Source organism: Arvicanthis niloticus, chromosome 8 (assembly GCF_011762505.2).
Source record: "Arvicanthis niloticus isolate mArvNil1 chromosome 8, mArvNil1.pat.X, whole genome shotgun sequence".
Classification (NCBI taxonomy): domain Eukaryota; kingdom Metazoa; phylum Chordata; class Mammalia; order Rodentia; family Muridae; genus Arvicanthis; species Arvicanthis niloticus.
Window position 1 is genome coordinate 19824580 of NC_047665.1, and position 22368 is coordinate 19846947.

General features: G+C 45.6%; 1 protein-coding gene across 1 annotated transcript; it reads left to right on the forward strand.

Annotated features, from left to right (window-relative positions):
- The first annotated feature begins 1235 nt into the window (after positions 1–1235).
- Positions 1236–20797, forward strand: Mcur1 (mitochondrial calcium uniporter regulator 1). Its single transcript, XM_034510707.2, has 9 exons — positions 1236–1714; positions 6811–6930; positions 10840–10943; positions 11436–11537; positions 13026–13067; positions 13875–13946; positions 16763–16816; positions 17932–18046; positions 19137–20797. Exons 1-9 carry the CDS (start codon positions 1369–1371, stop codon positions 19190–19192), a joined length of 1011 nt encoding a protein of 336 aa, XP_034366598.1. The 5' UTR covers positions 1236–1368; the 3' UTR covers positions 19193–20797.
- Positions 20798–22368: the final 1571 nt, after the last annotated feature.

Below are 22368 nucleotides of genomic sequence, written 5' to 3' on the forward strand. Positions count from 1 at the left end.
CTCTTACAGGGTCCTTCTGGTTGGTTATATGCTGCCGCCTACCCTAAACGTCTCCAGCCCAGGGGCTGGGCTGCCCTCCCCTAGATGCTCTTCTCCATAAAATCCAACCAGTTTGGTTACCTGCCCCCTTTTCTCTACCCTTTACACTCCTGGTTCTCCTCTCTCCTCCCACTTCTCCCACGTGGCCAGGCTCAAGGTCAGGTTCAGTCCTCTGGACCCTCCCAGATGTGTCTGCCTCTGGCTATGCTTTCCCTTTTCTGGTTAGCTCTCCTCAAGCTTACTGAGGGGCAACCGTGTTCTCCCCCCCCCCCTTCTCTCCCTCCTCCCCTTCCTCTCTCCCTTCCTCTCTCTCCCCTCTCTCCCAGCATAGTGCAGTATACATGTTATTCATCCATCCAGCAAACTTTCTCAAGAAAACAACAAAGGACCGGTAACTGTAAAGTGCAACAGTCTTTCAAAAAGTTCGGAACTAAAACACTGCCTGTTTCAAATATCTTATTATCCCATAGTCTAGTTTGACATTCATACCCCCACGGTTTACGTTTCCACACTAGGACCTTTTAATGTGCTCTAATCCAAAACAAAAACTGTAGCCCCATGGTGGTGGGGCATGCCGTTAATCCCATCACTCCAGGTAGGTCTACATAATGAGTTCCAGGCCAGTGAGGGCTACATAGTAAAACTTTGTCTCAAAAAGAAAAAAAGAGAGAAAGAAAGAAAGAGAGAGAGAGAGAGAGAGAGAGAGAGAGAGAGAGAGAGAGAGAGAGAGAGGCAAAACAAAACAAAACTGGAAATTTAGATGTAAGTGTATGAACTCTGAAAGCATAGGTCCCTATACCCTGTGAATAATTCCTTAAAACACAACCCTGGGGAACTTGAGATCCCGGGTAGTTAATAAAAATCTAAGCCAGTTAAGCGGTCAAGAACTTCCCACAGGTCTTCGAAGGACAAAGGAGTCATTAGCATTCTTAAGGACAACTGCGTAATGAAACTGTAACTCGTAGGAGCAAAAAGAGCAACAATTCTGCAGTAGAAAATGGCTAAGGCGCACCCTAGTTCCTGTCTGGCAGACAAGGTTACGGCAGGCCACAGCAAGGGGACAGGGGCGTGGTGATGCAAAGGCGGGCCCCGGGAGAGGGCAAGCCTAGAGGAGCCTGGCTGGGGCCGCCATGCGAGGGGCGTGGTCAGGGAGGGCGCGGACCGGGCCGGCGGCTACGGGGAGGAGGCGTGGCAACGGCGGACCACGCCGCGGGCCGGCAGGAAAGGGCAGGTCTGCGCGCCGGCCCACGCTCGCTCCCGAGGCGACTCGGAGTCGGGGCCGCGCGGGAGGGACATGCGTGCGCGCACGGGCCTGTGACCCGCTCGGGGATGGAAAGCGGCTCCGTGGCGGCCGAGCGGCCGAAGCGCACACCGGCTCGCCAGCGGCTCCTGTCCTCCGGCTGCGGAGTTCCGGCGAGCCCCGGCGTCTCCACGCTGCCCGGCGGGCGAAGCTGGCTGAGGCCTCGCGGACCGGCCGCCCGCGCGTCCCCGCTGCTGCTCCTCCTGCTCGTGCCCTCCCCGCGCTTGGCCGCCACCGCCCCGCGTAGGACGCTGGCTGAGCGCCCGCGCCCGGGGCTCGTCATCCCCGCGGCCGCGCTCGGCGCCGGCAGGAACGCGCTGGGCCGTCTGCGGCTGGGCGCCCGGCGTGTGGCCGCGCTCGCGAGCAGCCGGAGAGGTGAGGCAGGAGGGAGGGACGGCGGGTTACAAGGGTGACCGGGCTGTGGCCATGCCACCAGGGCGAGGGTTCGGAGCGCAGATCCCGAGTGACCTGGCACCGGATGACACGCATACTCGGGGCTGCCCTCGCACACATGTTGGAGCCGGGAAAAAGTGGAAAAAGTGCTGGAAGCCGGTGCCGGGGCATTCGGGTCCGAGGGGCGCAGATCCGGGAATGGAGGGATGTCATTTCGCTTTGATTCGAAACTATTGATTCATTCATGGCTGGTTGTCGCCCCTTCTCTGCCTGGCACTTTACTAGCTGTTTGGAGCTTACTTCACGAAAGATATGCAGCATGTGTTTTGTATTTGCATAAGCACGAATCCATATTAATTTTACATGTACTAATTTGACAAATACTATAAAGAAAAAAATAGAGGCTTTATGTTTAGGACTTGAAGAACTCTGTTTGTGCGTTTAAATTGAGTGACCAGAGTAGGAATCTTTGATGTGTCATTTAGATAATTGAAGGCGGTGAGGGACACTACTGAACAGCGTAAGACAAAGTAAACTAGCTGAAATGTGCTCACAGTAAATAGCAGATAAAATCTTATCGCGCAGGCTAATCAGCAAACTTGGCATAGTTACTTCTTGGGTAACCTGTTTCTGGCCATTAGTGGCCATATGCACCCACGCTTTGGTTTTCCATATTTTTTTTCTATGAGAATTACTTCCATCTAAAATTTAAGAATTCTTAGGGCTAGGGGAGAAACCCCTAATAGTTCTGAGAAATGAAGGACGCTTTTTTCTTTTCTTTTTCTTTTTTCTTTTCTTTTTTTTTTTTTGTTTGTTTGTTTTTTGTTTTGTTTTTCGAGACAGGGTTTCTCTGTGTAGCCCTGGCTGTCCTGGAACTCACTCTGTAGACCAGGCTCAGAAATCCACCTGCCTCTGCCTCCCAAGTACTGGGATTAAAGGCGTGCGCCACCACCGCCTGGCTGAAGGACGCTTTATGCGAGGATAGCAGTGAGCTTTATGTCCGTGTTTTGTAGGACTGGGACTTGGAGATCCGTCTGGCTTCTTATTTAAATACCTTGCCTTCCTATGCAGTATTTTGATTTGTTCTGCTTTGAGACCAGGTGAGAACTGTGTAGCCCGAGCTGGCCTCGAACTCACAGAGATCCCTTGTGCCACCTAAATGCTGGGATTAAAGGCTAGGCTGCCACACCCCTGCTAGCTGTACTTTTGACAAGCTGTTGTCTGCCAATGTGTTTGCTCATAATTTATGGTTTTGGAGCAAAGGGGGAGGGAGGTTCTTTCTCATTGTGTTAGCAAGATAGTTCCCTTGTAGCGTTATCTTTGTACATGAGGATAGCTGCATTTTAAAAAGGGAAACAGTAGGAAGCTTTCGTGCCACTCTTTAAAGCTGTCAGCAATTTGCTCCTTTATTCTTGGCCTGGGGTTGTTAGTTCAGTTTTGTGCCTGAGGTCCTCAGTGGACAGATCTACTTCAGGATGGTGTGCCTTGAAATTTTGCAGTTGGTTTCCCATCTATTCAAGGGTGTCTTTGAGCTTCTTTTGCAATTGTGGACTTTAACATCCTTTGGCTATGATGAAGGTCTCCAGAAGGGAGAATTGCACCTTACATTCTAATACTTCTCAAGTTAATGTCTTCCTGCTGTGATTCCTGGGAATTCAGAACTACCGGTCTTCACTGTTGTCTTGACAGAACAAGATGGCATTCCTTTCCCTCGTCGGGTGCAACGCCCATTGGGAGGTAGCCAGCCCTTTTCCTTACTTTTTAGAAGCCAGCTTTCTTGAAATAAGCTTGCTATTTCTGGTTCCAGTTGTTTCTGGAAAAAGGGAGAAAAAAAAATGTCAGTGTACAAACCATTGCTAGCAGTGGTTGTGTGTGGGTCTGGGGACCTAACTCGGTGAGTAAAATACTCAAGCAGGAGGACCAGAGTTGAGGTCCCCAGAAACTGCATAAATACTAGGCTTGCATAGTGACCTGACTGTCATTCCAGTGCTCAGAAGGTACAGTTGTGGGCTATTTCTGGCCATATCCAGGAGCTCTGGGTTTAATCAAGAAACATTACCTGGGTGATAAGGTACAGATTGATCAAGAAAGACCTCAGACATCAATCTGAAGCGTCTACAGGCAGGCACACATATGGTACATATGTATCTGAACACGTGTGTGTTCACACATGTGATCGACCGTGTTGGTGCTGGGAATTGAACCAGGATTCTCTGAAAGAGCAGCTGGTGCTGTTAATTGCTGGAGCTTCTCTCCATCCTCTGTTATGATTGTGTCTCAGTTAGGGTTTTGCTGCTGTGAACAGACACCATGACCAAGGCAACTCCTATAAGGACAACATTTAACTGGGGCTGGCTTACAGGTTCAGAGGTTCATTCCATTATCAAGGTGGGAACATGGGAGCATCCAGACAGACATGGTGCAGGAGGAGCTGAGAGTTCTACATCTTCAGCTGAAGGCTGCCAGCAGAAGACTGGCTTAAAACCCACACCCATAGTGACACACCTACTCCAACAGGGCCACACCTTCTAATAGTGCCACTCCCTGGACCAGTCTAATCCAAACCATGACAGATTGCTTTTGTTCTGCTGTGGAGATACTGTAGAGTGGGGATGTTAAGGTTGTAAGTCCCAGGAGTTTCTGTCTCATTAGAAACAAGGAAATGGGGGGAGGGGCTACAATGACCCTGCCATTCATTCTAGACCAGCTTTTCTCAACCTATGGCTCACAACCCTTCTGGTGGACAAATGAGCTATGTGACAGGGGTCACATATCAGATATCCTGCATAGCAGTTTACATTATGATTCCTAACAGTAGCAAAATTACAGTTACCGAGTAGCAACCAAATCACTTTATGGTTGGGGTCAGCACAGCACGAGGAACTGTATTAAAGGGTCACAGCATTAGGAAGGTTGAGGACCGTAGTTCTAGACTCAGGTTTTCAAGCACCCCTGCCAGTGGAATAGTCCAGCAGAGGGCTAAGATGATTGAGGTTGCCTAGGACGACCCCTTGAGGAGCACTTTCATTTATGCAACACTTTTTTTTTTTTTAATTCCATATGCTTTGTGTTAGACAGGCCTTGGGGGTGGGGGTGGGGGGCTCCTGATAATATAGACCAGGCTGGCCTCAAAACTCCCAATGTAGCCAAGGATGACCTCCACCTCCTGCACCTCCTGCCTCTTCCTGAAAGCTGGGATTTCAGGTGTGTGCCACCACCCTTGGTTTTATATGGTGTTGAGCATTGAATCCAGGGACTCCTGTGCACTCGGCAAGCACTCTATTGACTACGCCTCATCGCCAGCCCTAGACAGTCTTCCTGTAATCCTACAGAGCTGCCTCTAGTCCTGGACTAGATGTGAATGGTCATGGGAAAGGCCCGGGATGAAGTGAGTTCACTTACATGAACAGGTTACTAAGGAGGGCCATGATCTAGGTCCTAGATGTTGTTACAGCTTAGTTACAAAGTATAAAATTATTCCTGGCTTGTTGTGTGGAAGGCCTTCTGAAAATGCTAAAATGGGGGTCAGAAGGAAAGCAGCCAGTGGGACTGCAGGGAAGAACTCTTCAGTTCAATAGTAGAAAGATGGAAGCCCAATTAAAATCGATGAAAAGCCTGGCTCGAAAGTTAGGAGCAAGCTGGGCACAGAGGGCATGGTGGTGCATGCCTTCAATCCCAGCACTTGGAAGGCAAAGGCAGGCAGATCTCTGTGAGTTTGAGACTAGCCTGTTCTACAAATCTAGTTTCAGGACAGCCAGAGCTGTTACACAGAGAAACCCTGACTTGGGCAGTGGAAAGACTTGCTGCTCTTCTAGAGAATGTGAGTTTAGTTCCTAACACCCACATGGCATGGCTTACTGCTTTGTTTGTTTGTTTGTTTGTTTGTTTGTTTGTTTTTGAGACAGGGTCTCTAGCTCTGGCTGTCATAAAACACTGTGTGTATACCAGGCTTTGAGCTTACAGAAATCCAACTGCCTCAGCCTTCCATTTGCTAGGATTAAAGGTATGTACCACCACACCTGGCTATAAATATTTTTTGTTTGTTTGTTTCTGTTTTTCAAAACAGAGTTTCTCTGTGTAGCCCTGGCTGTTCTGGAACTCACTCTGCAGACCAGTCTGGCCTCCCAAGTGCTGGGATTAAAGGCATGCGCCACCACTGCCCGGTTAAATATTTTTTTAAGTAGACAAAACAGATAGACAATCCTTCAAAGAAGATATTCATATGTCCAGTAAGCATAGAAGAAGATACGCAACATCCTTTGGGAAGTGTGGGTGAAAGCCATAACATGGTACTGTTTGTACCTAGTAGGATGGAGAATAATTTATAAAACAAACGTTGTAACAAGTGTTAGTGAGGATGTGGAGAAATTGGGAGCCTCCTTGGCTGCTGGTAAGCAAGAAAATTGGTGATGCCACCTCAGAAAGAATCTGGCAGTTCCTTAAACAGTTCCCGTATGACCCTGCAGTTCTGCTCCCAGGGACATACTCAAGGGAACTGAAACAGTGGCCACAGGACCATTCAGGAGAGCCACAGAGTAAACAGCCCGCATCCTTCAGCTCTCAGGTGGATGAACACTGGTGAAGTTATATATAGAAATAAGTGCTGGCACGTTCTGCCACGTGGATGACCATTAGCCATCATGCTTAGGCCGTGATGTTCGACTCCGTGCATATGAAATCTACAGCATACGCAGACAGTAGGACCTAAGTAGACAATGGAGAGTGGGGAACGGGGGTGGCTCAAGCCTGTAATAATCCTAGAACATGGGAGACTGATGAGGCAGAAGTATCACTATGCGTTTGAGGCCAGTTTGTTCCAGGTGTTTCTGGACTGCAGAGCGAGACCCTGTTTGAAACAGTTGGTGTACTGGCCGAAGGTTACTGTTTCTGCTTGGGATGGAGAAAGTTGACTGGGAAACAACTGGATTTCATACATGCACTGGGTTACATCCTGTGTGTGGCTTCTGGCACTGTACTAACAGGATAGGTTTCTGTGGTATTGAAGCATAACCTGTAGCATCAAATGGCTTTTGCTTACTGCTAAGTTTGATTTTACCTTCCTTTCTTTTCCCTTCTAGAGCTAAGCCTGTCTGCTAAGTGCCATCAGCTGGAGCACAGGAAAGGGAACTTGCCCCCCTCTGTGAGTCGGCAGCTCTACTTTGATACCCACGCTCTGGTGTGCTTACTTGAAGCAAATGGTAAGTCCCCAGCCTCCCCTCCACCACACCCCCCAACGTTGGAGCAGTGCAGCTGACCAAAGCTTTAGTACTTCTCGTGCTAACTTTGAGTGTTTCTCCTTTTGACTTTTAAGACTTCAGGAAGCTTTTGGTTGGGGTTCTGGTTTGCTTTCTGTTGCTGAGGTAACTACACTAAACTAAGTTGGGGGAGGAGAGGGTTTATTGGGTTTATATGCTACAGTCCATCACTGAGAGAAGTCCTGACAGGAACTCAGTAGGAGCTGAACTTGAGACTGTGGAAGAATGCTACTTACTGGCTTGCCCCCGCTGGCCTGCTCAGCATGCTTTCTTCAGTAGCCCAGGCTCACCTGCCCAGGATGACACTGTCCATAGAGAGCCTGGCCCTCTTAGATTAATTAGCAATTTAAAAAATGCCTCCACAGACCTGAGGATGGGTCATGGGAGCGGTTTTTCACCATGGACTCCCTCTGCCAGGTGTATGGAGTTGACAGCCAAAGCCAACAAAAGCCTCTTTGTTAAGGAGAAAGGCAGTTATGTACTCTAGGCTGGCCTCAGACTTTCTGTATAGCTGAGGGTAACCTTGAACTTCTGATCCTCTTTCCTCTACTTGGGATTCCAGACATGTACCACCATACACACTTTATGCAATGCTAGGGAATGGAGCATAATGCATGCTGGGTAAGGACTGTCTTAGTCAGGGTTTGTATTCCTGCACAAAACATCATAACCAAGAAGCAAGTTGGGGAGGAAAGGGTCTATTCAGCTTACACTTCCACATTGCTGTTCATCGCCAAAGGAAGTCAGGACAGGAACTCACACAGGGTAGGAACTTGGAAGCAGGAGCTGATGCAGAGGCCATGGATGGATGTTACTTACTGGCTTGCTTCCCCTGGCTTGCTTAGCTTGCTTTTTTTATAGAATCTAGGACTACCAGCCCAGGGATGGTACCACCCATAATGGGCTCTCCCACCTTTGATCACTAATTGAGAAAATGCCTTACATCTGGATCTCATGGAGGCATTTCCTCAAGGGAGGCTCCTTTCTCTGTGATAACTCCAGCTTGTGTTAAGTTGACACAAAACCAGCTAGTATAAGCACCTACAAATTTAACTGCTATCCTCACCCTGTTTAAGGATGATTTTTTGCTTTATCAATACAATGGAGATTTTTAAAAATAGTTTCTCTCTGTTGAAAAGACAGTACATTTTTGCTTATTTTTGGACTTGTTGATGGTTTGGGGGTTTTGTTTTGCTTTACATATGTTAACTGTGGTTGTGGAGAGGTTCTTCCTGCCACCATGTGGTTCTGGGGATAGAATTCATGTCTTCAGTCTTAACACCAAGCACCTTTATGCTCTGAGCCATCTCATCTGTCCTGTTTTGGGTTCTGGTTTGTTTTCTGTGTTTGTCTCTTTCTTTTTTTAATTTTTAAGATTTGTTTTATTTTTATTTACGTGTGTAGGGAGGGTGCCCTCAGAAGCCAGAATAGAGCATGAGATCCCCTGGAACTGGAGTTGCAGATAGTTGTAAGCTGCTCTAAAAGGGTGCTGGAAACCAAACTCAGGTCCTCTGGGAGAGCCGCAAGTTCTCATATAGAAAGCTTAAGCAGCATAGGACCTGACTTCAGATCCCTAGCACCCCTGTAGAGTGCCTGGCATAGTGATGAGCCCATAATCCCAGCATCAGGAGGGGAGACAGAAGAGCTCGCTGGTAGCCTTCTGCCTGAGTAAGCAAGCTTCAGGGGCCAGTGAGAGGCTCTACCTCAGGAAAATAAGGTGGAGAGTGATTGAGGATGACCCTCAACTATTAACCCCGGCCTCCATATACACATGCACACATACTCATACACAGACCAAATGGCTGCCGTTTGTTCCCTGAGAGTGCACTTGGAACATAGGACATGATCTTATAACTAGCATTCAGAGAAATGTGCTGATTACAATTCTCTATTGTATGCCACATATATTCTCCATACCAGGCTTTGAATTAACATAGATCATTTAAAATAAACACGTCTGTGTTTACTTCACTGAGTTTATTTACCCAGTTGGACGCATTCATGTTTGAAATGCATCCCACCATAGGTGAGCTGCAGTGGTCACTGCCTGTCTTGGCCAGGCAAACACCCTGGATCACTGTGTAGCTGTAAGAGTTCACCCCTCGTCAAGCTTCTGTGGCACATCTGTACCACAGACATAAACAGAATCCCAAGATCCTTTGGGTATCAAGTGAAGTAAGGTAGATAGTGTGTAGTGATAATTTTTGAGACTTCTGGAATTTTAGGGTTTTTTTGTTTGTTTGTTTGTTTGAGACAGGGTTTTTCTGTGTAGCCCTGGCTGTCCTGGAACTCACTCTGTAGACCAGGCTGGCCTCAGACTCAGAAATCCGCCTGCCTCTGCCTCCCAAGTGCTGGGATTTTTAATCCCAGGTGTGGGGATATGGGCTGCTTCAGCCTGTCCACAGCAGCCGACTGTGATTTGCCTCATGCTCTAGCAGAAGTGTGGTTTTACCAGCCTTAGATAATTTCTGCAGTTGTGTGACATTTGGAATTCTGGGAACTTTTCAGAGGGCATATAAATGTTAGAGCCCCAATAGGTGGTATTGGTGGGTTGTTGCTGGTTCAGGGGTGGTGGTGGTGGTAGTTTGTTAATAGACGTGGCCAAAAAAGAAACAAAAGGAAAGAAACTAGGTTCAGGGATTTTCCTAATTTCTCTCTCCCCTCTATCCTTATTTCTCTTCTATCTCATGTTAGGAGGTGAAACTGGGGGGGATAAAGGGTGGGAAAAGGAACCCACAAAGTAGCAAAACTCAGCTGCAATAGTAGGCTTTGGGAAAATGATCAAATGCTATGTAATAGTCTGTTCTCAGCAAATGAAACAGCAAGCCTTTCCATCAAAATGTCCTTTTCAGCCTAGAATTTAAGAGGAGAGTTGAGACGAGAAGGGGGACATGTCGAGTAGTGTTGATAAGCAGAAACGTTCCTGCTTCTCTTGACTTGAAGCCTGAGGACAGTGTTAGAGGTTACTGATGAACCAGCCATTGACACACACGTGCAGGTGTTTCTGTTGCGTGTAGCTCTAGGCTCGCTTGCCTTAGTCCCAGGAATGGGCCCCACTACGCTACCAACTCCCACCCTGCTTCCCCTGAGTACACAGATAAAAGACACACAGTTGTTCCTTTTCAATTTGCCTTTGGACACAGATGCTGGGCACTACTATCTCCTGCCTGGGAAAGCATGCCCCTAACAGTATTCTTATCTCTGCACCTCCCACCTGCCCTAAACTTTAAATGTTTTTATTCCTTTTTTTAAAAATATATTTATGTATTATTCAGACACACCAGAAGAAGGCATCAGATCCCATTATAGATGGTTGTGAGCCACCTTGTGCTTGCTAGGAATTGAACTCAGGTCCTCTAAAAGAGCAGTCAGTGCTCTTAACCGCTGAGCCATCTCTCCAGCCCTGCCCTAAACTTCAGTTGCTCAGTGACATCTAGTCCCTGCTAAACATCCCTGACTACCCACCTGTAGAAGCCACCACACCACCATACCACCCCATCACCACCTTACATGGCTGCTTTGTTGTTCTCTCTCCAAAGCATGGTGAACTCTCCTCTCCTCCAGGGACCGGAAGTTCCGCCTATTCCTTCTGCCCAGCAGTTGGCCCATGGATTCTTTACTGACAGATCAAGAACCAATTGAGGAACAAGACCTCAGCATTAGAACCACCCCTATATGTTTCCTCCCTGTCAAGGTGTCAGACCTGTTGCAGGCTGGAGGTCTGGTCTCAGCCTTCCTCTAGGCCATGCTTTCTTCTTTCTTCAGAGTTCAGACCTTCTCAGGAGCATGGTGTTTCCTGTGTCTTTCTTTGTTTTTCCTTCTGAGTCTGGTTGTTTCTGTGTGCTTGCCTAGGGTTTACCATTCAACAAGCAGAAATCATTGTGTCTGCACTGGTCAAGATTACAGAGACCAACATGGACATCGTCTACAAAGACATGGTCAGCAAGATGCAGCAGGTAACATAGGCGGGGCAGTGGGGCGGGAACCTGAGAGGAGGGTCTTACCTGAAATAAATACTCGAGATGCTTTTCAGATGATGGTCTTTTGAAAAGTGTGTGGTTGTTTTAACCATAGTTCAGAGGCAAAAATGACAATAAAAATATTTCATCAAAGCCATTTAGTTGGTCATTATGGCTTATGCTTGAATGTTTGCCATGTTGACACTGAGTGTTCCAGGCGAGCTCACATTAATGACTGGAAGTGTGGACAGGACTGTAGGTGACAGCGTCCTGTCCCAACTACAGTCTCCCTCCCACTAAAGTGGAGGCTCACCTGCCTTTGCTGCAGATGACTGCTCTCCTTACCTTCTCACTGTGGAGCAGAGGCGACCTTCCCAGTCTCACACGCTGTTCTAGTTTCTTTTTAGCCCTGTTAGCCGGGAGAGGTGAAAAGAATCGGGTTTGGGGGTCAGACTAGATCCCATGTGTCGTTTTTTTCTCTTTTTCTAGGAAATCGCTCTTCAGCAAATACTATCTAAGATTGCTAACGTGAAAAAGGATATGGTCATCTTAGAGAAGAGTGAGTTTTCGGCCCTCAGAGCAGAAAATGAGGTAAAACTGCAGCCGTGCACAGCATTCTTTGTTAAGACATTGAGCGACACACAACTAGAAGGGCACAAGAAAAGAACGCACAGGGACAGTTCAGAGTGTGTACTGCTGAGCTCATCAAGATGAGAACATTCCCAGCCCTGGAAATCCTGCCCAGGTTCCTTCCAGTTCCTCCTCTCAAGAGGAAACCCTGGCTGATTAAATCTCCATTGAACTAATTTTGCCCATTCTAGACCTCTGTTTGACGATGCCTTGCAATAACAGAGCTTCTGTTTTTATTGTCTATGGTGCTGTATTACTATGCACATCATCCAATGTGTGGATAGTAGGACTTCCCAGTCTGTGGTGTTAGGAATAGGTAGTTCTACAAAACAGCCACTTTCCTACCAAAAGCAAATAGATAAATAAGTAAATGTTATTTCCTTTTAAGTTTTTTATGTTTATGAGTGTTTTCCCTGCATGTGTGTCTGTGCACCACTTGCATGCGCTGCCCACAGTGGCCAGGAAAAGGTGTCAGATGCCCTGGAATTGGAGTTACAGATGGTTGTAAGCTACTGTGGGGGTGCTGGGAACCAAACCCTGGTCCCCTATAAGAGGCACAAGTGCTCTTACCCACTATGCCATTTCTCCAGCCCCATTTATTTTATTGTGTATATATACAATATGTGTGTGAGCATGTGTGTATGTGCATTCATGCATGTGCATGTGTGTGTTCCACATTATTCTTGTGGAAACTGGAGGATGACCTTGTGGAGCTGGGTTTCTCCTCCCACCTGTCCATGGGTTTTGGAGAGTGAATTCTGGCTGTCAGGCTTGTAAGACCAGGGCTTTACCCACTGAGCAATCCCACCTGCCCACTTTCTGTCTCTTTAAAGTGTTGTGTGTGACTTAGGGAAGCGCTCTCTTTGCACCTTGCTTTCATCTTTAGTCTTAGTGAAGTCCTGAACGGAAGTCATTTGTTGCCTGCTGAACTCACAGGTGTCCTTGAACTCTGCTCACGGAGGGCAGAATTAGCAGAAAGAAAAAGCAGAAGAGGAATTAAAAGGAAGACAGGTCCCTGATAGGGATGTGTGTGTCACAAACAGCTGTTCATTTGATGTGACCCGTAAGATAAAGTCAGACTGCTCTCCCAGTCTGCATGTGCATTATGGGACAACTGAAATGGGGTTTTTGTTTGTTTAGTTGGTTGGTTTTGTTTTTAGTTTTTTGAGACAAAGTCTTATTTTATATAGCCTTGGCTAGTATTCAACTCACTTTAGTTTAGACTAACCTCAAATTCATTGCACAGTACTCCTGCCTCAATGTCCCCAGAGCCAAGAGTGCAGGCTGCACCACCCACCCAGCTCAGGTAGTTCCGTGTTCTGAGTATAGTTGCGTTGTGGTAAGTGAGGGCGTTGGTGAGCTTGGGCTTAGGTGTTTACTATGATGTGTGTTTTGTGGTTTTCCTCTGTCACATATCCTTGACTTTCCTTCTTTTTACTGTGTTTTTAGAAAATAAAACTTGAACTGCACCAGTTAAAGCAACAAGTGATGGTAAGTTCCCTTTCCTGTCCTTGGGCATATATGAAAGTATATATATTTACTAATAGATTAAAGTCATAGATCCAATATAGGTGCTGGAAAACTCAGTTCTATGTGGAATGTGCGTAACACACTTCCAAAGCACATGTCAGGTGGCGTTTTGATGCCCCTTGTCTGTGGCCACATTCATTAAGAAAACTGCATTGTGGGAATATTTTTCTTTCCTAAGATACGGTCTTCCTGTGTACAGCTGGAGCTCTCCAGCTCCCTCTGTGTCTCCTGCGTGGGGGAGCTTACAGGCCTCTGCCACCAAGCCTGCTAACTCATTGTAAACCAAAACTCCTCTAAAGCAGCCCCGTCTAGAAGAGTTGGCTCTGTAGGATTCTCTGTGAGTTAGACGGTTGCTGGCCCAGCAGTTGGTTACTTTAGAAAGCAGAAGAGCAGTGGTGTTAGAAAAGATTTAGCTGAGTCTTAGTGAGAAACCGTATGTAGCAGTTGACTTTTGTTCCGTGGGTCTTTACTTTCTAAAATGCTCCAGATAGTTTTATTCACACATCCATGAGGCGGTCATAAGCAGTTGAGCCCTACCATGCTGACATTTGGGTCACAGGGGACTGTCTGTGCAGATAAATGGGAGGGCTAGACACAGAGCTGATTTGAGACGTGGCTGGCCCTGAGTCCCAGGACACCAGGAAGCCTGGCTCCATGCCTCTGCCAGCTCCCATGGGAGAAACAGCAGGCAGTCCCAGGCTTAAGACTCCAGAAGACTCAGATCTCTTAAGATGGCTTCTTACTCTTTGTCCTCTGCCCTCTGACCAGGATGAAGTGACCAAAGTCCGGACAGATACCAAATTAAACTTCAATCTAGAAAAAAGCAGAGTAAAAGAATTGGTATGTTCCTTTATTTAAAGTAAATCATTAATTTATTTCTTTTTAGAATGGAATGCTTGTTGAAGTCTTAATCTTACACACAAGACACAAATATCATTAGACACTTGTCCATTTATAAGAGTTCGCAGCTCGATTTTAAATTTTAATTACATTTTAGATCAGGACTTAAATTTGGTTTCAAAAGTAACATTTAAATTAAAAAGTCAACCTGAATTTGAAACTTTTATTTTTTATTTGTTTGTTTGTTTATTTATTTATTTATTTTTGGTTTTCCGAGACAGGGTTTCTCTGTATAGCTGTGCCTGTCCTGGAACTTACTCTGTAGACCAGGCTGGCCTCAAACTCAGAAATCTGCCTGCCTCTGCTGGGATTAAAGACGTGTGTCACCAACTGCCTGTCGAAACTTTTATTTCAAAGATAATAGATGATATGTTACATAGACGTTAATAAGACAATTTCACTCAATCTTAATCTATTTAATACTGATTTAATCCCCACAGCCCCTAACTTTTCAAAAGTTAGCTGACTCTCTGACTTAGGTAATATTACCATCATATGAAATTCTACATTGAACTTTGATAAAGCACATTCTGCATTGTCTTTTAAACGCTATGAGTAGTTGTGTATTTCAGTGGATATATGTTGGGTTGTTCTGGTGGGGTTTTTTTTGTTTGTTTTTGTTTTGCTTTGCTTTTTAGCAGTTCTGAGACTCACACTCCAGACTTCACACTTCCTACTGTGATACCACTGACACAGAATTTTCACCCACCTCCCCTCCCAACACATACACTTTCCCTGGGCTACCATACCCCCCACACTCTGTTGACTTTTATTCCTGCACGAGTTCTCCCATCCTCTTGCTCAGACCGTCTTTAGCTTGAGTCACATTAAAGGTACCTTTGTTACTTGTAGCATAAGCGGGCGAGGATGTGTGGAGCATGTTGACACCAGCTGGAAACGGCTCCGTTGCAGCGGAGACCACACGGCTCTTCCTGCTCTGGTCATTGCTGAGTTTGTCTTCAGTCAGTGTGTCCTAGTGATGGCTGAAGCTAGAGCTCAGACAAGTGTGTGGCCGTATCTGAACTGCCGTTGGATTTCAGTGGTTACGTTGAGCTTTGTTACTCAAAGTAATTGCTGAATCCATTGGCTGTCTTTAACATCTTACGATACTGTTGGGTCATAAGTCACCTAGCGACTGTGTACTAGCACAAACGAGGGATTTGACTTCTTTATCTTTTTGGTAAATTAGGACTAAGGTAACTCAGTGGCAGAGCACTTACTGGGCATGTGCAAAGCTCCGGGCTTGATACTCAACACAGCCAACAAAAAATAGGCTGTGGTGATAGTTACAACCGATTTCCACAGCTGTTCCAGAATTCCAGGAGATAGAGCCACAGACATGTCATTTTTCAGTCGTGACAGTGTGGAGATGTAGGCCTTTCTTTTGCCTGTGTATTTGTTAATGCTGTGAGCGGAAAGGTATACAGAGCATCCAGCCGCACTCTGCCCTCTGCTGGTGATCTGAGGAATAGCACTGATCCGAAACCCAGCTTATGTAATCAGCTAGAGTCCTTAGTCAGGGGTTGGTCCTTAGTTCAGGGTTCCAGAGTTTGGGGGCATGTTTTTACTTCTGACCACTGCATTTTTACACTTATTGCCTCAGTAGTTCGAAGACAACATTTTATAGGTATAAATTTTAGGTATTTTAAGGGCATTAACATTTTTCATGATAACATTGTTGTCTTTAAACTACAGGTTGTACAGATTGCCTTTGCTCAGTTAAATACTAATACTCATAATTATGGAAACATATCTGATTTTTATTTTATTGTCAACAGAGCTGTGCTAAATCTAGCATTAATAGCTAACAGCCTTCAGGAACACTGGGCTGCAGTTTCTCATGGCAGGGTTCTTTCAATTGTTGTTAAAACAGTCTGGGATGCCTTGCTGTATCTTGTGTATCGGTATTATGCTTTACAAGATAACATATCTTGTCACAGAAGCATATTCCTTGAGCTATTTTTCCCAATATTAAATTGCTTCTATAAATACTGGTAATGTGTGTCATGCTTGTAGTTATGGGAGTATCATTCCTAAATTAAATGGTGCCCCTCCCCCTTATCAGCCCTCCCAAACCCAAAAGCATATTGATCAACACTCATATAAATGGGACCCAAAGAAATGCTGTTCTAATAGTGGGCAGGTCCCAGGGATATCATAGCCAAGAAATTTTTTTAAAAGAAAGAAAAAGAAAAAACAAGAAAGAGCAAAGAGAAGTGGAAACCAGCCACACGTCATCAGTGCCTTGCTTTCTTTCTGGTGCTGTGAGAAACACTGTGCCCAAAAGCAGCCTGGGGAGGAAAGGGTTTACTTCAGTTTTCAGTCATCATCAGGGGAAGTCAGGGCAGAGACCTGGAAGCAGGAACCGATGCAGAGGCCATGGAGGGGTACTGCTTACTGGCTTGCTCCCCAAGGCTTGTTAAGCCTGCTTTCTTAGAGAACCCAACCATCAACACAGTGAACTGGGCCTTTCCACATCAATCATGAAAATGCTCCCCCAGGCCAGCCTGGTGAGCCATTCTCCCATCTGAGGATCCGTCTTCCCAAATGACTCTAGCTGTGTCCGGTTGATATTAAACCAGCCACACAATCAGTGAATATAAGAAACCTCAGTTACAGAGAAAGAGCAGGCAGACAACAGTGCTGTGGGATGACAGTCTCCTGTTAGATGTTCCAGGAAGCAGTGAAGGACTGAATGTTTAAGGAACTGGACAGACAGTGGCCAAGACTCTAATCATGTGGCATGTTTGTTTCAGTACTCATTGAATGAGAAGAAGATGCTGGAACTGAAGACAGAAATAGTGTCCCTGGTAAGGACTGAGGTTGACTTTCTGTTATTTTCATTTTTGCCTCTTCCCATGCATCGCTTTGGGGCTAACCATTGTCTGACTTGCCCCCGGAGGATGTGCACATTTAGTTTGGGATTTTTTTTTTCATTGTAGTAAAATGTATGCATGAATTACCATTATAACAATTCTATGTGCATAAATCAGTATCGTGTTTTAAAGATTTGCTCTGTGTGTGTGTGTGTGTGTGTGTGTGTGTTCTGTATACATTACATATCTTGTGTGTTCTGTATACATTACATATCTTAGCAGTAGAGTGTGTACATAGTTTATGGGATGGGTAATACCCATACTGTGTTGCCTGGGACCTGTGTTTCAGGATCATCTGTAAGACAAGAGGACCATTCTCTGGAATGGCTTCATTTCCTTGTTATTTGCCCACATTGGTGTCCATAAGAAACTACATTTTAGTAAAATGTTCCAGTGTTTTAAATATCAGTATAACAGCCAGGGTCACTGCCTACTGAGGGTTAACTGGGCAGCCTGGAGTTGTCTTATGTTTGGAGAAGGACATAAATCAGCCTCTGGTAGCTGTGCCTCGTGTTAATAAAACACTTGATGTTTGACCTGTGAGAGAAGACACTCTGGAAAGATGTGACTAGAAATAGTATCAAGACAGCACAGTCACTGTCAGATCTAAGGCCGTGTTCATGTGTTGGCAGAACTTTTGAGTCCACTGTCCCCTGCAGGGGCTAGCCAGGGACAGCACATCACTACCATCAAGAACAGTCTGGCCTTCTAATGCCACAGCAGGTAAAGCAGTCTCTGGTTCTCAATTTTTTTCATATAGGTCATTGCCCTTGAGTCTCTCGATAGCTCTTATGGGTCAAGACCAGTGATGGGCTGTTGGTTTGTGTTGTTTTTAATCCCCTTTTCCCAAATAGAACAAAACTGAGACAGGAGACATTAAGGGCCCTGGACAGTGCAGTGTGGCCTAAGGACATCAGAGCCAAGACTAAGTCCCAACTCCAGTTCTCAAACCAGGACTGCTCCGCACTGAGAAAGAGTCTGGGTCAGAGCAACAGGGGACCCAGTGGCACCTACAGATTCTCATGTTCTCAACCTCTTTGCTTTAAAAGCATGCCCAGCAAGATAGAGCCCTGACCCAGACAGACAGGAAGATAGAAACCGAGGTGGCCGGCCTCAAGACTATGCTGGAAGCGCACAAGCTTGACACAATCAAATACTTAGCAGGTAAGATGCTTCACATCTGCATATTCCAAACAGTTGAAAACACATGGTCAGTGTCATAGAGCACCCAGAGGCAGGCTGTACACTGCACTGGCTGACCGTTTCTCCTGCTTTAACATATTCTTGTCAGCACATCCTGCAGTTCCCAGTACATGGAGTACCTCCTTTAATTTGCATTTTTCTTGCTTAGTAATAAAGATACCATGGTATTTTATAATTGATGGGTCCTTAACTTTGGTAAGATACTGTCCTTTCTCTTATAGTTTAGGAATTTCAGGGAAGTAGTACAGGAAATAGCTTATACATAGAATGGAAAGCCCGTGGTCATCTTACTCCATTGGTGACACTTTGGGGGTGCCCATGTGTGCACCTGCAGAGGCCAGAGGATGGCATGGCTTCTTGCTCTGTTTTTCTCTTATTCCCTTGAGGCAGGGTCTCTCCAAACCCAGAGCAAGGGTGACACCTGCAGTCCTGTATCTGCCCTCCTGACCCCCACCCATACACACATACGCAGAGCTGGCATTGCTGGCTTGCACAGCTTCTCACATGGGTTCTAGGGATTCAGGCTCAGCTTGCAGTCACTGAGCCATCTCTCCAGCCACAGGGCAATCTTGTAAAGAAGTTATTTTTGCTTTTATAATTTTTAAGCCAAAGAAAGAATACATTGGCATCAAAACAAAACCCACTATTTCAAGTCAGCTCTAACATTTCAGAGCAATCAAATATTTTTAAGTTGTAGTGGTATGTAACAGTGAAATTTTGTTCCTTATAGCATAGCACATATGTATGCCCTCTGATCCTACAGTTGTGATTCTAACTTGCATTGAAAGGTTTTCTTGACTACTAGAAATGTTTGTATCCGGTTGCCGGGTGGAGACTTGTCCTTAATAAACAGTGTTTCGAGGATTGCAGTCCGTCAGTCAGTATGCTGTTTCCAGGTCCTGGCTGGCCCAAAAAGGGAAGACCAGCATGCTTACTAGGTAGCCAGCACCCCTCTTCACTCAGCCCTTTAAGTGGCTTCTGATACCTGGTACGGTCTAAAAAGACACTCCCTTCAGGGGCTAACAGTACTCTCGGTTGTTTTTTCTTACAGGGTCTGTGTTTACCTGCCTAACAGTAGCTCTGGGATTTTATCGCCTGTGGATATGATAAAGTGTCTGTCTATTTAAAGAAATTCCCATTGTTTTGCCATAAGAGTACCAGATTGTTGTCCCTCCCACCCAACTCCCCCCTTTTTTTTCTTGTTTCAAGTTTTAATCCTAATTTGACTTCGTGCATATTATTTATTTCTGTGAAAACTGTGGATCCATAACCAAGGCGAAGAAAGTCGGGGTTTCTGTGATCATTCTTTGGAGCATCTCTGTTCAGTTGGCTGTTTGGCTGAGCAGTAGGTGGACCACGCTTTCAAGACTCCTTTCAGCCAAACCAAGGGACTTAGTCTAAAATACTAAAGTAAATGCTGGTACAATTCTCTACAGCTTTAAGTAGTTTGTAATGTGGAGAACGTGGGAACGCATTTTGAAAAGAAGGTAGCTTTAAATCTGAAGAATCATTGGAATCAACCCAGAATACCAGCCCTCTGTGCCTTACCAACAGCCACTCCGGGCAGCCTTGTCTCTGCTGCAGCAGCTGCAGCACTAATGATGCAGCAGCTCTGGGGCACCTTAGGGGCCTCTGTCTCTGGGTTTTCATTGTCTTAGTAACATTGTTAATGTGCCTTGCAGCTGGAAGTCTAGGTACCTAATGAAGCTTTGTGATTTTAGCACAAGTTCTCTTGTGCTGCCATGCCTGGGTTTCTGGTTTTGAGACAAGGGCTTGCTATTTAGCCCAGGTTGGCTTTGAACTCACCGTCCCACCTCAGCACCACCGTGCCCGGCCTCTACCTTACTGAATGCTAGCCTTCCCTCCCTCTTCTTCCTCTTCCTTTCCTTCATGATGTGGAAGTTTAACATCACGATCGTGGCGTTCATTACCTACCTAGAAAACTTGTAATTCTCGGAATGAGCCGCTGCTTCGGTGTGTGGTTTAGAGTGAACTTCCTTCTGGTGTCCTCCTGCTTTCTCTAATGACACACAGCACTTTGTTCTGTGGGAGATCTTGACAGTGTGTACAGCTTTTAGAATGAGTACACCTTTCCCTGTGAGCAGCTCAGGTTGTCACTTGCCCAGTGAGAGAGCCCCGGTGCTTGGTGCTGGCCTCATCTGTGTGGATTTAATTTTGTGGTAGAAGACACCCTCACAGCTGCCTCAACTCTCCATTGGAAACAGAGAGATCCTGGTGCAGCTGCAGTTATTTTGGAAAAGTGTATTCTCCTCTCGTTTAAATTGCTGGCACTTGGATGATAGTGAGCATTTGGGAAGCAGTGACACTCAGGGACCCTTCCTGGCTTGCCCCACACAGGCACAAACGCACAAGTGCACTGGTACACAGTGCAGAAACCACAAGAGACTGCACCATCGGATTGGTGAGATAAATCACCCCTTGTCACTGTTCCAACCACATTGCTAAAAATAAAAGCTACCTTTTGTTCCGTGGCTGTAATTTCCAAGTTTGAGAAACCATTAAGTTCTTGCCTCATTAGAAAACATTTGTGTAAAAAGATTCTGAGCCCCACATATTATGGAAATCAAGTGATTTTGTATCAGAACAGTATCATGGTGAAACAGAAGTTTATCCTTTCCAAGTAGACAAAAAAAAAAAAAAAAGTTTTAACCACAGTAACTGCTTGATGTCAGAGAAAGGGCTCAAAGCCCACATGCTCTTAATAAAGACCAGCTCCTGGGAGGAAAAAGCACCGTGTGCAGTTATGTGTTAGAATCTGGGCTAACGTGGGTAGGTTCAAAATCCAGGATACATTTCCCCATGACCTGATAAGTATTCTTTAAGGAACATATCTTTATATCTGTTTGAAGTGGTCTACACCACTCTGGCCTCAGCCTACTGTGTCTGATTTTGCTCTAGTGTTCTTTGTAGCACACTTGTCTTACTTGGCCTTAGAAACTGTTGTCACTGAGGGTGTGGATGGTGTGCACATCTGAAGTTTAGGAGAGTTCAGAACTCTGTCCTCTTTATTTTCTAATAAAGCTGAAAAGCATTGATCTGTAAATGTATATGTCCCCCTGTCACTGCCTTAGACATACGTGGACGGTGAGGATAGTGTGACCAGACACTATACTGAACCTCACTGAAGCTGTGGAGCTCTTAGGAAATGCCTGGCAGGTTTCTAGGCAGCAGCCTTGAGTCTGGCCTGTGGGGACCTTAACAGTAGCTCCATGGGGTAAGAGTCCAATAGGTGGGGCTTCACTGTCAACATTCCTAAAGGGTTCCTCTGCCTTTCTGCTGGGTGTTGTGTTTTCTGGCCCCTCTTTTTTTTTCTTGTACTTGCTGGGGATCAAACCCACAGGCACAAATGTTCTGTATTCCTGCCTCAGCCTCCCAAGTGCTAGGATTACCAGCATTTGCACAGCAGGCTCCCTCTGGCTTTTTTTTTTTTTTTTTTTTTTTGAATATCCTTAAGCCCAGTTTCACTCCTCTCCTGCATTCTTTTGCAAACCCCTCTGGGGCTCCCTACTTGAGACACTTGCTTTGATTTCTGTATTACTTTTAGTCTCCTCGCTGCTTTTCTTGCTTAAATATCTGGCCACACGATTTTCTCTTCAAGTATGACAAGCACCTCAGTTAGAAAGTCATGTTTAAGAAGAAAGGCAGAAGACTTGCTGGAGTCTGCCTCTGAAGGCTTTAAGCACCCAGACTCTGAGGGCAGCAAGCCTGGGCAAGCCTATCTTGTGCCTTGGTGCCATCCTCCCTTGGTTTTCCTTGTCCCTCCGTCCCAAGCCTTTCTGCCTGCTAATTAACCATGTCAATACTTCAAGCACTTTGCTTCCCCAACCCTGTGGGCTGTATACCAGGACTGGCAGAGCAGAGCCTAGAAAACTTGGGACTTCAAAGTGATCAAAGTTGTTACAGCTTTTATGGCACCAAGGCAAAAAACATGTTAACCGGGAATAATTTATTCTATATGTATGTGAGATCTTTGAGAATGTTGAAATTGTGTTCAAGAAATATCTTTTTACAGATTTGTAGTTAACATTCCTTCAGTGATAATCCATTTAATTTTGTAGTCATTTTATAGCTTCAGCAAATATTCGGTTGTGTTTTATTATTGTATAGAGTGAATATATTTTATTATCTAAGATAACAGATTTATGTTTGTGTGGCTAATGCACCTTTCCGGTGGTTCTGGTTGAATGTTCGAAACTAGACTATACCTTCTATCTGGAACAACAGTATTGAAACTGCTCATTCTATCCATTGTAAAATGGTAC

Excerpts from the sequence above, each read along its gene's own strand:
- Mcur1 (XM_034510707.2), top strand. The coding sequence starts at position 1,369 with ATGGAAAGCGGCTCCGTGGCGGCCGAGCGGCCGAAGCGCACACCGGCT. Across the intron at positions 1,715-6,810 it reads GCTCGCGAGCAGCCGGAGAG|AGCTAAGCCTGTCTGCTAAG; the intron begins GTGAGGCAGGAG and ends TTTCCCTTCTAG. Across the intron at positions 18,047-19,136 it reads CACAATCAAATACTTAGCAG|GGTCTGTGTTTACCTGCCTA; the intron begins GTAAGATGCTTC and ends TTTTTCTTACAG.